The following is a 13,303-nucleotide window of genomic DNA, read 5'->3' on the forward strand; positions in this document are numbered from 1 at the left end:
ATCTTTTTCTCTTTTCTGCCAGCGTCGACTTCCCAGTCCGGGTGCCAGTGAGGCCGGGGGCGTGCGAGGGCGCGGAGGAAGAGCAGAGGGAGGCGGGGGCTGGGTGCCGGCGCCGCGGCGCGCCGCGCCCGCTCCTGCCGCGTGAGAGTCCGGGCCGGGTTTTGCGCCGTGTCCCCGGGCTCGTCTCACGGCCTCCAGCCGCCGCCGCTGCCGTGTTTACTGAGCTCGCGCGTCCTGATATCACTCCGCTGGCATGGAGGAGGAGGAGGAGGTGGAGGAGCGAGAGGAGGAGGAGGAGGCGGCGGCGGCGGCGGCGGCGGCGGCGAGCAGTTGATCATTGTGATGGTGGCAGGAGCAGCGGCGGCAGCGGCAGCCCAGCCGAGCGTTAGGGGCTGCTCTCCGCGCGGCGTTTTGCAAAGGACTTCACCGATCTACTTTTGCAGTCGCCTCGGACTGTCCATGTGTTTACTTCCCCCAGCCCGAGGATTCGATATCTAGGTTCCTGTGAAATGCAACTGAGCAGCCAAAGTACTTTGAGAACACGGGGCGGCATAAACACCAAAACTTTTTTGTGGAAGGAAAATGCAATAAGCAAGCTTGCCGTTTTCCGATGCGGTGTGGAGTGAGTGTGTGTCGCGCGTGTCCGCACTGGAGGCATATGCTTGTGTGTGTACATGGGTTGTGTTTTTCGGTACGTAGGGAGAAAATGCTTGCCAACCACCGGAAATCTCTTGGAATTTATTAGAAAATAATGGATTATGAAAAGAAGGCAGGCGAAGAGCGGATCTTCCCTTGAGTTGCAACCCGATTTGCTGCTGGCTCAGTTTGTTGTGATTCTTTTTGTTGATAGGTGTCTGATGGTATTCTGATAACACCCCCCTTTTTTCCCCTCGAGCTTTACAGTTTAAAAAAAGGAAACAAAAAACCACCCCAAAATCTCTCCCCCCTCCTTTTTTTTTTCGCCCGGTCGGGATCGCTGTTTCCATCCATGTGCTTGCGTCTCCCCCGCGTTCCACTTAAACTATTTTAATCCTTGGACCCAAGGAGGAGGCTGATAGGGGGTGGATAAAAAAAGTTCTTCCAAAATAGTGTGCCCGGGGAGCAGGATGGGGGATTTCGCAGCCCCCGCTGCTGCCGCGAATGGCAGTAGTATTTGCATCAACAGTAGCCTGAACAGCAGCCTCGGCGGGGCCGGGATCGGTGTGAATAATACTCCCAATAGTACTCCCGCTGCTCCGTGTAGCAATCACCCCGCTGCCGGCTGCGGCACTGGCGGCTCCGGGGGCCCGGGCGGCGGATCGGCGGCCGTTCCCAAGCACAGCACGGTGGTGGAGCGGCTCCGCCAGCGCATCGAGGGCTGCCGGCGGCACCACGTCAACTGCGAGAACAGGTACCAGCAGGCTCAGGTGGAGCAGCTGGAGCTGGAGCGCCGGGACACCGTGAACCTCTACCAGCGGACCTTGGAGCAGAGGGCCAAGAAATCGGGCGCCGGCACCGGCAAGCAACAGCACCAGAGCAAACCCCAGCAAGATGCGGAGGCTGCCTCGGCGGAGCAGAGGAACCACACGCTGATCATGGTGAGGGCGCGCTGGCAGCGGGCACGGGGCGCGCGCATGAGCGGGGGGCGCCTGGAGCTTCTTAACAAGGGGGCGCGGGGATCTGATTTGCACGGCGGGCGAGGTGGGCTGAAGCCGAAGGGTTAACGTCAACTTTTTTGAGGTAAAAGCTGCCGTCGCCGCTACCTGTTAATCTGTCAGGGTTGTCAGATTTGGGGAAGAGGGGGCGAGAGGCGGGGAAGCCAGTCACGACTGCAAGGGGCGGAGGGAGCCTGGAGGAGCGTCGGAGTAAGGCACTGGAAAAGTTTTACCCCCCTCTCCCTTTCTTAGATACCGATTTGAAAGCGTGTACCGAGTTGAGACCTCGCTCCTCCTCCTCACCGCTCCCTACCCCATCCCTCACCTCGCCGCCTGGGCTCCCCAGACCCGTCCCCCTTCGCCCACCCCGCTCTGCACATCCGCCGGGTGTAGGGAGGAATTGATGCTGTCGCAGATTCTGGGCGGGCACCAGGCTCTCGAACCCCTTGGGGGAGGAGGAGGGACGGAGATGCTCTCGCCTTCTCTCCCCGGCTCAGCCGCTTTGGGCTGAGAAAGTCTAAGAGTTTTGTGAATGAACTTTGAAGTGGGTGAGAAAGAAGCGAGGGGGGCGGCGCGCGCGTGCGCGCGGATGCGGGGCGCGGGTGCGCTCCCTCGCGGTTCGAGACCCCCAGCTGGCCCGGCAGGTGGAGCGGCCCCGAGGGTCGAGCGGCTTGCCGGGGCGGGAGGGGAGAGAGATAACCCTGGGCTTGCGCCGAGAGTCCCCGCCACGCAACTTCGCTGGGGATTCTCTCCCCTCCACCTCTTAAACTTGCGTGCACGGAGCTTTCTCCGCTTCTGTCTCCCGCCCCGTTCCCCACCAACTTTCCGGGCCTGTCTGATAAACCTGGAGGAGTGGAAGGGAGCGGGGAGGTGAAAGAGGCTTAAATGGCTGGGTGGGTGGGTTCGAGGTAGGAGGAGCAGCCAATGGCTTAACTTCTCGGGAGGAAGGGGCAGTTCCCACCCCCTAACCCTGAGGGTGGAATCCTTTCTCCTTTCTCCACTCTCCGGTTCTTGGGCTTTCCTTTCGGGGCGGGGGGCGGGGGAGGGAGCCGGAAGTTTGGGAAAGGTGTCTGCAGCCCCCTCCCCCGCCGCGCCGCCCCGGTTTGGGTTGCGCGCGTGTGCGGGGTGGGGCGGGCGGTGGGAAGCCAGGAGCGCAGCGGGGCCGCGCGCCTTCGCCCGTTTCCCCCCGCGGACCGCGCCGCCACAGGAGGCCCTGTGGGTGTGCGGCGTAGCAATAGCGCACGTCCCGGGTCTGGGGGTCGTAGGCGCCCGGGGCGGTGCGGGTGCTGGCGCGGGCTCGGGCGTTCGGTGACAAAGAGCCGGCAGTGGGGAGGGGAAGAGGAGAGGCCACTGCGCTCACCCCCCACCTCCCCCCGCCCCGCACGTGAAGAGGAACAATTTGTTTATCTTGGGCTTCAAGGATCCTTCCCTCCTCCCGGTTCTCCGGGGCCGCCCAGCCCCTCCTCCCTGCCCTCCCTCCTGGGCGCGATCCTGCCCAGTCCCGCCGGCAGCACCTTCCCTCCTCCTTTTCCTTGCCGCCCGCCTTCTCTTCCTCCTCCCACCTTCCTCGAGCCCGCCTTCCCCCTCCCTTCTGGATCGCGGCCGCGGGGGAGGGAGCGGGAGGCGCTTTGTCCGCTGGGCGGCCGGGCTCGGCTCGGAGGCCGCCCGGCTGGGAGGGGCGCTGCGCCTGGCGCCCCTGCCCCTCCCCTGGGGACCCGGCGGAGAGGCGGGCACGGTGGGGAGGAAGAAAGCCGGTCACAGAGTCAGGGAGGGAGGTTCTCGCTTTACAAACAGGAAGCCGAAAACCACTGACACCCTAGCTTTTCTGATTGTACCCGGAGGCGGGGCCGACCTGCATCTCGCCTGCATCTCGCGTGCCCTGGTGGGACCCGTTTCTCTCCCGTTCTGCGCCGTCTCCCACTCCCCGCCCCCTTTAGCGCCCTTCCACGGACGAGGGGACTCACTTTTGTACCTAAGACTCAAGTAGCATTTGAAAAGCACTAGAATGTCATCCTTGCCTGCTACACGCCCTCTTTTCCTGTTTTTCTGTAAACCCCACGCGCTCGGATTGCGTAGGAATGGGCTTCTTTGGGGAGGCTCCAAAATCTTAGTCCCACCGCCTCTCTGCCGACCTTTCGGGATTGGAGGACTATCGCGCCAGCTGGGCAACGCGGGAACAAAAGCCGGTGCCCGGTCGCTTTTGATCGCAGGCGAGAGCAGTAGAGTTTGCAGCCAGAAAGTTTTAGCGTTTGGGTTGTGTTCCCTCGTGGGGGCCATATGGGCCCTGGGAGGGGTAGAGAGGGGCGACTCCTGGTGCGCGCGCCTGGGTTATGATACACCCGCGGGTGGGGAGACAGTACAGGGTCCTGATGTTATCTGGAAGGACATAGCAAGCCCAAGCCAGAGCTTACTTTCGAAAATGAAAAGATAGAGCTTACTTGAATAGACGAGTCGTAAGCTGTAAATTTCATGGCGAATCCCAGTTCAGCAAGTTAACTGCTAAACTTGAAAAATGATTGCCTGAAAATAACATGTTTCTGTCAATTTTATGACAATAATTTAGCTTATTGATGAGACATGTACAGGAGTATATTTTAGCTTCAAGTGTATTTCATACGTGCATCTCCCATTGATACGTGGCGCAAGTTTGTGTGTAGTGAAAATCAACAGCCTCCAATCTTAAGCCGAGTTGCATGTAAATTCTATGTACCACATAAAGGGGAAAAAGTTAACATCCTCCTCTACAAGTTATTTTTGCTTTAAAGATAATTAGTTCAAAATTTTACATAGATCCCTGAAATGAAAGAGTATTTCAACTTGGCCTGTTTATGAGGTAAAAATCTTGAGAACAGGTTGCAAAGAAAACGTTGATCTTGAATTAGCAGCTGGATTTTAGTTGGGCTCTGGGGGAGGGGGCACAGAGCAATTATATTTAATTCTCAGATTGAGCTTTCTCTTTGGAAGACCTTAAAGAAAAGCAGCAATCAACCAGAGTCAGATAATAATAATGGTGATAATAAAAATAAAGATGAATAGGATTTTTTTCTGTTTTATTGCTATTGTTTACCTTCTTAGGGCTAATATGTCTAAAGTACTAAATATCGATTAGTTCTCTTTCTGCTTGATTTGGGTTCAGAAGGCAGTATAATCAAGGCTTACCTCTTTTGATTTGTTTTCTTATCTTTCACATTTACAAGCATAGACATGAAAAACAAGCAAGCAATCCAGAAGCAGGGTGGGTGAGGAGGCATAGAGATCTTCCTTGGCTCCAGGCTCCTGGGAAGGAAGGGCTTAGGTTTTTTGTATGGGTCCGTAATAGCCCCATTGGGCTTCCCAGGTGGCATAGTGGTAAAGAATCCACCTGTAAAAGAGGCAGGAAACCTGGGTTTGATCCCTGGGTTGGGAAGACCCCTGGAGAAGGAAATGGCAACCCATTCCAGTATTCTTGCTTGGGAAATCCCGTGGATAGAGGAGCCTGGCGGGCTATAGTCCATCGGGTTGCAAACAGCAGGACATGCCTGAGCACACACGTAATAGCCTGTTAGAGAGTAGATGGCCCAGGCCTGGGTTTGAAGCTGCATTCCCTCAGGTGAAAGATAGTTTCTAGACATGTAGTTAAATGACTTTCTCTACACACACTCTATTTATTCAGAACGGTCTCGCCCCCACGCCCCCACCCTGAAGAGTTGCTAATAAGGACAATGCAGTTGAAAAGATGGCTTTTCCCTGAAGTAGTTTTGTTTGTTTGTTTGCAGAATGAGACATTGTTCATTTTCTATACTTGGAATTGAACCCCTGGATAAAATTTTAAGATAAATTCCAAATGACCAGTTTGTTCTCATTCAGGTATACCAAATGCTGCGTGAGAATGCAGCCTTCAGAATCTCAAATGGAGGTAGTTTACTAGACCTGGATAAATTCTGTTTTCTTGACATTTCTACTTACCAGCACTATCATAACTTTCACAGTGTGCTTAATTTATACACAGAGCCTGCATAAATCTATGTGATTCCTGCTCAATGAGTTTATCACATTGTTTATTTGATAATAAGCAGATTAAACGCTGAGTTTTAGAGAAAACTAATCTATCCAAAGTGTTTGGATTTCCAGTCTTTTCTTTGGAAAAGACCCTGATGCTGGGAAAGATTGAAGGCAGGGGGAGAAGGGGACAACAGAGGATGAGATGGTTGGATGGCATTGATGGACGAGTTTGAGCAAGCTCTGGGAGTTGGTGATGGACAGTGAGGCCTGTTGTGCTGCAGTCCATGGGGTTGCAAAGAGTCCAACACGACTGAGCAACTGAACTGATCCCAAGTGTTCTTTCTCATCACCTCCTGGAAGAGATACAGGAAATATCAATATACTAATCCAGGGCTAAACCTCCTTATAAATGAAGCTGGTTTGCCTTTGCTTATCCTGTTGAAGGTAAATTGTTGGCTTTGTAGTCAAGTTTTTTTGCAAGCCAGTTATGTTAAACCATTTCTGCATCTTTCTTAGGAACCTTTTCTCTGGCTTATCCTGTTCTACTGCTCTCCTGGGTGATACCTGGGTGATAGGATTTGACAGTGTCTTTTGAAAAACTTTGCATAGCCCACACAGGGTGTGCCTTAAGTTTGTGAAAAACTTTTTGAAATTTCATTTCTCTTCACAAGTGTTTGTCTTTTAATTCTCAAGAAGCATTAAAAAAGAAGAAGACGAAGAAACACCAATACATGCTTAATTGTGTTATTTATGTTCTTTAGTTGTGGTCCATTTTATTTAGTAGCCAATGATCAGAAAAGTAAAAACATAGTTATTCATTGATCATAATCTAAAATGCTCTTCAGGCTGAGTTTCTTATCAGGGAAAGCTGAATTTTCAGGGGGATAGCATGTTTGATGCTTTCTATCCTGCCACGTTAGAATCTTTGGAGGTTTTCTGCCACCTTATTCGAAGAAAATAAATAGTCCATGGATGTGGTGTACTGATATTTCCGAAAGCAGGACGAGAATTTTAAACAGTAAACTGGAGTTGTACAGAGTTGTTTCCTATCTCTCTCTGAGACTGATAGCCAACTGTTGTGAGAGAGGTTTCCTGATTGGGCTTCCCCATTTGGTTGAGATATGAATGCAGGAGTCTTTCCCTGTCATTGGTGCTGCTACCAGAGACGGAATCTAGTATAATAAACCATTCTGTACACTACACAGTAATTTGTGAAGACGTCTCTCGTACTTGTGTTTTATTTAACGTCATGGAGTTTTACTTGTGATCATTGCTCCATGTGTATTAATTAACACTTCTGTGCTACATTCCTGAGCTTAAGATGGCTAAATTCTGTCATCTCTTTCCACATTACCCATCGTAGAGAACTGTGACATCAATAAGACATCAAAATCTTATAAAAAGGAACGTATTTAAAACTCAGTCCAAAGATTTTCATAATATTTGCCTTTTAATTCTCCCAAATAGCTTTATTTTCAGAGGCTGATTACTGAGTTTTCAGATCCAGCTGTTTGCTTTGTTTTTCTTTTCTCCGCCTGCTGCCAACCTTTTGGTCTTTTCACTGATCTTTCGCACTTTTACCAAAGAATGGGAAGAAGCAAGAAGAAGAGGATTTTGGTGCTTCCTCCTCTTATAAGTAATGAACTGGATAAGATACCACTTATTTTGGATTAATTATGGGTTTAATTTAGTATACCATTTATTCTTCATTAGAGCAAATCATAGAGAATAGACTGAATTTTTAAATGTCATTCATTCATTTTACGATACTGGTATACCGTACATAGTGCTTCATAGAAGTGAAAATGCTAAATCACACTCTTGCATCCAAGACTTTGACAATGCAGTATTTTTTTGGTAGATTTTCAGTATTATTTAAGCTAGGTTTAAGGGAACAACAGGGCTTTGTTATTTAGTCAGCATTAGCCTTGATGCCAGTGACTTCACAACAGTTTCAGGCTGTTTATTCCCCTTTTGCATGACATTTGAAGTAAAATAATATGCTTATTTGCCTGTTGTTTCAAACTAATTTGACACCACAAAAAAAGTTGATTTACAGATGACCATGCTGGAGTTATTGGATCCCCCAAATTAAAGTTTCATTAAAAAATACAGCATGCTTTTCAGACAGACACATTCCAAAAATTCATTGATTCGTGTTTGTGAGATGGAAATGGAACTTTTGAAAAATTGACTAATTAATTTTCCTAAACTTAGAAAAACAAAACACTTTTTTGTTGTTGTTGTTTAGCAAAGCTTAAAGAACTAAAGGAATAATACTGGATAAAATTACTCAGAAGATGGAGTTGAGGGCCTGTCATATAATGACTACTTAAAGATCATAGTGTTCCATTCCATGGATCAGAGAAGATGCACACTTTTTAATTTTTTTTTAAGTATATCTGGCTATTCCATCTGTTAAAACAGTTGAGGGACTTTTTAGCTATGGATAAGCAACTCCATTTGGGAAAGAAGCACAGTGTTCCTTTAGCCATTACTACTATGGTTCAGGTTTTTTTTTTTTAAGGGCAAGCTGTGCCTACTATTCTTGGGGGAATTTAATAAAAATCTCAAAAGACCTGCAGTACTTCCTCTGACATAAGGAAAGTGATTTCTTAAGAATAATTTAGACTCCTCTCTTTAATTATATTGGAGCTTCCATTGGTTAGAATGACTTTTATGCTGAAGTTGTTTAGGCACAAAGTAGTGTCTGACTTTCTGCCACCCCATAGACTGCAGCACACGAGGCTCATCTGTCCTTTCCTAACTGCTGCTGCTGCTGCTAAGTTGCTTCAGTCATGTCTGACTCTCTGTGACCCCATAGACGGCAGCCCACCAGGCTCTTCTGTCTCTGGGATTCTCGAGGCAAGAATACTAGAGAGGGTTGCCATTTCCTTCTCCAATGCATATGCATGCATGCTAAGTCGCTTCAGCTGTGTTCGACTCTGTGTGACCCCATGGACAGCAGCCCAGCAGGCTCCTCTGTCCACAGGATTCTCCAGGCAAGAACACTGGAGTGGGTTGCCATTTCCTTCTTCCCTCTACTATCTCCCAGATGTTGTTCATGTCCATTGAGTCAGCGATGCTATCTAACCATTTTATCCTCTGCTGCTGCTTTCTCCTTTTGCCTTCAATCTTTTCCAGCATCAGGGTCTTTTTCAATGAGTCGGCTCTCTGCATCAGATGCCGAAGTAGAATCTTTTAAAGAATAACTAACACTCATCTTCCTTGAGCAATGGCTTAACAACCATAAAAAGCTTGAATGAAATATTTAAACTAACAGCCTCCAGAATGTCTGAACTCCTTAAGTCCCCATTCTATTGGGTAGAATCTCGTTTTGTAATGTTTCATATTACGGACTCTCCGATCCTTAACACAGTCACTTGTGCTTGTGAAGACGTTAGAACCATTGCCATATCTCTCTCACAGTATCTCTCTCCACCTCCAGAAAACACATGTCAGGACAGGGGCTTCTTTCCCTTCAAAAGAAAAGGCGGAAATGCTGAGTCTATTTGTGCAGATTCAACCTGGGTTGTAACTGTGACTCAGAAGGATTGCACAGCTCTAAAGACAAGCTCTGCTAGTGCCCTTCCTTCACACAGTGGTGGGTTATTTTTCTTTCTTTGATTGTTTGTTAGATGCTGAAAGTAACTCGATGATTGAGAGTGAATCTAAAGGGACTGGTTCCCAGTAAAAGGCTCTAAGAAACTCTAGTGGTAAGAGAGAGAGAGGCAAGAGGTGGGTGAGGATTTTGGAGGCATCTCCTGGAATTGGTGGAAAGAGGTTTTGCTCATTTGGGGTAAAGAGTATCCTGGTGCCTTGGGAGTTTGTGGTAGTAACATATGATAGTTGTCTATTCTGAACCTACAGACATATATTTTTCTGATCTAATGTTAAAATCATTTGTATCTGAAAAAAAATTTTTTTCCTGAAATATGTCCCTGCTTCTTTAAATGACTACCTCTGTGGATTTACCACAGGATTCCTTGAAATCAGAGAGTCTCCATTAGTGGAGATTTTGCCCCCAACCTGAACATTTCGCAGTGTTGGGAGACGTTTTCAGTTGTCACAATGAGGAGGGGGGGTGCTGCTGCTGTCTGGTGGGTAGAAGCCAGAGATGCTGTTAAACCTCCTAAATACAACCACAACAAAGAATCACCCTGTCCAAAGGATCAGTGTTGCTGCTACTGAGAAACCATGCCTTAAACAAGGAGCTCCCCTAGAATGTTGAAAATACAGTGTGGCTTTCTTTACAGCTTCTCAAAAACACCACTTACAGGGTGGAGAGGGGAGTGGTGTTGCCATGAGGTAGACAGCCAGTCCCTGGGAAGAAGGTAACCTTGACCTGGTCATGCTGGCTTCCTGCACTGGCTACTTTACAGCCAAGATTTCTTAAGTAGGACAAACACTAAAAAGCCTTGGCCTGTGCCTGGACGACTCCTATCTGGATGAGTTGCCCAGCATCTCTGAGCATTTTCCCATCTCCCTCTCGGAGTGGTTGTTTGGCTCAAATAAATTACTATATGTAAGACTTCCAAAAATTTTACGGTGCTACGCAAATGCTGGGCTTGTTTTTATGAATTACTTTCCTATCACTTTTTGCCTCCTGCCTAAGGGAGATCCAACCAGTCCATTCTAAAGGAGATCAATCCTGGGTGTTCATTGGAGGGACTGATGCTAAAGCTGAAACTGCAATACTTTGGCCACCTCATGCGACGAGTTGACTCACTGGAAAAGACTCTGATGCTGGGAAAGGTTGGGGGCGGGAGGAGAAGGGGACGACAGAGAATGAGATGGCTGGATGGCATCACCGACTCTGTGGACATGAGTTTGAGTAAACTCCGGGAGTTGGTGATGGACAGGGAGGCCTGGCGTGCTGTGATTCATGGGGTCGCGGAGAGTCGGACACGACTGAGCGACTGAACTGAACTGAACTGAACTGAAGTGAGACTTAGAGTGATCCAAGGCTTATTTCACTCATGTGGAAGCCGGGGTCTCATGGCAAGGTCCTGAACAACTGATACATATTGGATACTATTTCTGGGTGCGGGGGATTCAGTAATGAACCCAGGTCCTTACTGTCATCGGACTCACAGCAGAGCATCATTCATGTTTCAGATGAGCTGGGTAAAACGGTCTTTGTGGTTTGATGAGAACATGTTAAAGGAAATCATTAACAAGCTAACAGGGATTCCCAAGTGGCTCAGCAGTAAAGAATCTGCCTGCCAGTGAAGGAGACACAGGAGACGTGGGTTCCATCCCTGGGTTGGGAAGGTCCCCTGGAGGAGGAAATGGCAACCCACTCCAATAATCTTGGGCTTCCTTGGTGACTCAGGACGGTAAAGAATCCACTTGCAATGCAGGAGACCTGGGTTCGATCCCTGGGTCGGTCCCCTGGAGAAGGAAATGGCAACCCACTCCAGTGTTCTTGCCTGGACAGAGGAGCCTGGTGGGCTACAGAATGTGGGGTTGCAGAGTCAGACATGACTGAGCAATTGAGAACACGCACGCCATAAGCTCACATTTAAGGAAATCCTAAAGATGCTCCTTGGAAGGAAAGTTATGACCAACCTTGATAGTATATTAAAAAGCAGAGACATTACTTTGCCAACAAAGGTCCGTCTAGTCAAGGCAATGGTTTTTCCCGTGGTCATGTATGGATGTGAGAGTTGGACTGTGAAGAAAGCTGATCGCCGAAGAATCAATGCTTTTGAACTGTGGTGTTGGAGAAGACTCTTGAGAGTCCCTTATACTGCAAGGAGATCCAACCAGTCCATTCTAAAGGAGATCAATCCTGGATGTTCATTGGAGGGACTGATGCTAAAGCTGAAACTGCAATACTTTGGCCACCTCATGTGACGAGTTGACTCACTGGAAAAGACTCTGATGCTGGGAAAGGTTGGGGGCGGGAGGAGAAGGGGACGACAGAGAATGAGATGGCTGGATGGCATCACCGACTCCGTAGACATGAGTTTGAGTGAACTCCAGGAGTTGGTGATGGACAGGGAGGCCTGGCGTGCTGTGGTTCATGGGGTCGTGGAGAGTCGGACACGACTGAGCGACTGAACTGAACTGAACTGAAAGAGGCTAAATGCTTTGTATCTTCTTGCAAGCTTTCTACAGTTTTTGGCATTGCCTTCTGTAGCAACATTTATTTCACTGTTTTTCAAATAAAATCACTTTGTGGAGGGGAGAAGATTAGTTGGTGTGGTGGAGAATAAGATTAAAGGGTGGTTGTTAAAAACAAGGCTTTAAAAGAAAGATCAGTTTTCTTTCTTTTTTGGAGTAGGTGCCCCTGACGGGCTACAATCCATGGGGTTGCAAAGAGTCAGACACGACTGAATGACTAAGCACACACACACATTGGCACCATAATCATGGCTTGACGTCAAGCTTTTAGAAGAAATAGAGCATTTGGAATGGAACAAGCAGGAAGGCACAGGGACTTGAAACAATGTCACATGAAGAGCAGTTGGAAGACCTGGAGGTGTTTAGTCTGATTTGGGGGATGATATGATTGCTTTCTTAAAATATTTGAAGGGCTGTCATGTGAAGAAAGGATTAGATGCACTCTTTGTGGCCTCCAGGGGATAAAGTTAGGATCAGTGGTTGGCGATTATTTGGAGCAAAGTTTGGTTTAATATATTAAAAAAAACAATTATGTGAAAATAGAAACTGTTCACAGATGAAATGGGCTGTGTTGATGAGCCAGAATGTTCCAGCAGAAGTTGTTCAATTAGCTGAAATGTTGGTGATGACAACATCCTTCTTTTTTTAATGATAAAGCTTTTATTAAACAATATGAAAATAAAATACCAGTTATTAGAGGATAGGGCCTTTGTCTCTTTCTTCCTCTTCATCTCCTCATGATAGAAAAAGAACTACCTGGGAATTCCCTGGTGGTTCAGTGGTTAAAACTCTATACTTTCACTGCCAACAGTCTGGGTTTGATCCCAGGTCAGGGAACTAAGATCCCACAAGCCACTTCGTGCAGCCGGAAAAAAAAAAAAGACCTAACTGTGTGTGTGTGTGTGTTCAGTTGCTCAGCTGTGTCTGACTTTGTGACCCCATGGACTATAGCCCCCCAGGCTCCTCTGTCCATGGGATTCTCCAGGCAAGAATACTGGAATGGGTTACCATCCTCCTCCAAGAGATCTTCCTGACCCAGGGATTGAATTTGCATCTCCAGAATCTCCTGTATTGGCAGGTGGATTCTTTAGCATTGTGGCACCTGGGACAGAATGAAATATCGCAAAATTGATTGAGTGATCCCATACTTTGAGAGACCGATAGTTTCTCATTTTCTGCCAATTAAGCCTTACTTAATTGCAATGGACATCCTTATCCATTTATCCTTGCACATATGTGAGATTTCTGTAGCACAAATTTGGACTTTCTTCCATATATGTAATATGTATAAACGAAGTCTGTTTCTTTGAAGAAGTCAAATCTCTTAATCTAATATTTAACATAGATCCTGGATCTTATTTATTACAGTCCATTTTAGGGCAAGTGATAATTATGTCTCCTGAAAAATATGGCTTTAAAAAAAAAAAAGTATCAACTCCAGCGCTTGGTGTGTGTCATTGCAGTCTGCGTCAACACTGTTAATTTTTAAAGGCTGTATATCTGGCCATACATCTTACAGAAATGACTTTCTTTCTTTTCATCTGGTCCCAGTGACGAAG

At 47.8% G+C, this 13,303-nt stretch overlaps 1 protein-coding gene across 2 annotated transcripts in view; it reads left to right on the plus strand.

Annotated features, from left to right (window-relative positions):
- Positions 1-223: 223 nt before the first annotated feature.
- Positions 224-13,303, plus strand: part of MAML3 (mastermind like transcriptional coactivator 3) — a 466,711-nt gene continuing 453,631 nt past the window's right edge. The window contains exon 1 of one of the 2 annotated variants that reach the window (XM_055405115.2): positions 224-1,577. In XM_055405115.2, the coding sequence (XP_055261090.2) occupies positions 1,107-1,577 (471 nt within the window). In that variant the 5' untranslated portion in view covers positions 224-1,106. The remainder of the gene's footprint in view (positions 1,578-13,303) is intronic. The other variant, XM_055405113.2, reaches the window with a different exon arrangement.

This window comes from Moschus berezovskii, chromosome 19 (assembly GCF_049115385.1).
Source record: "Moschus berezovskii isolate FMDL1 chromosome 19, NW_MosBer_1.0, whole genome shotgun sequence".
Classification (NCBI taxonomy): domain Eukaryota; kingdom Metazoa; phylum Chordata; class Mammalia; order Artiodactyla; family Moschidae; genus Moschus; species Moschus berezovskii.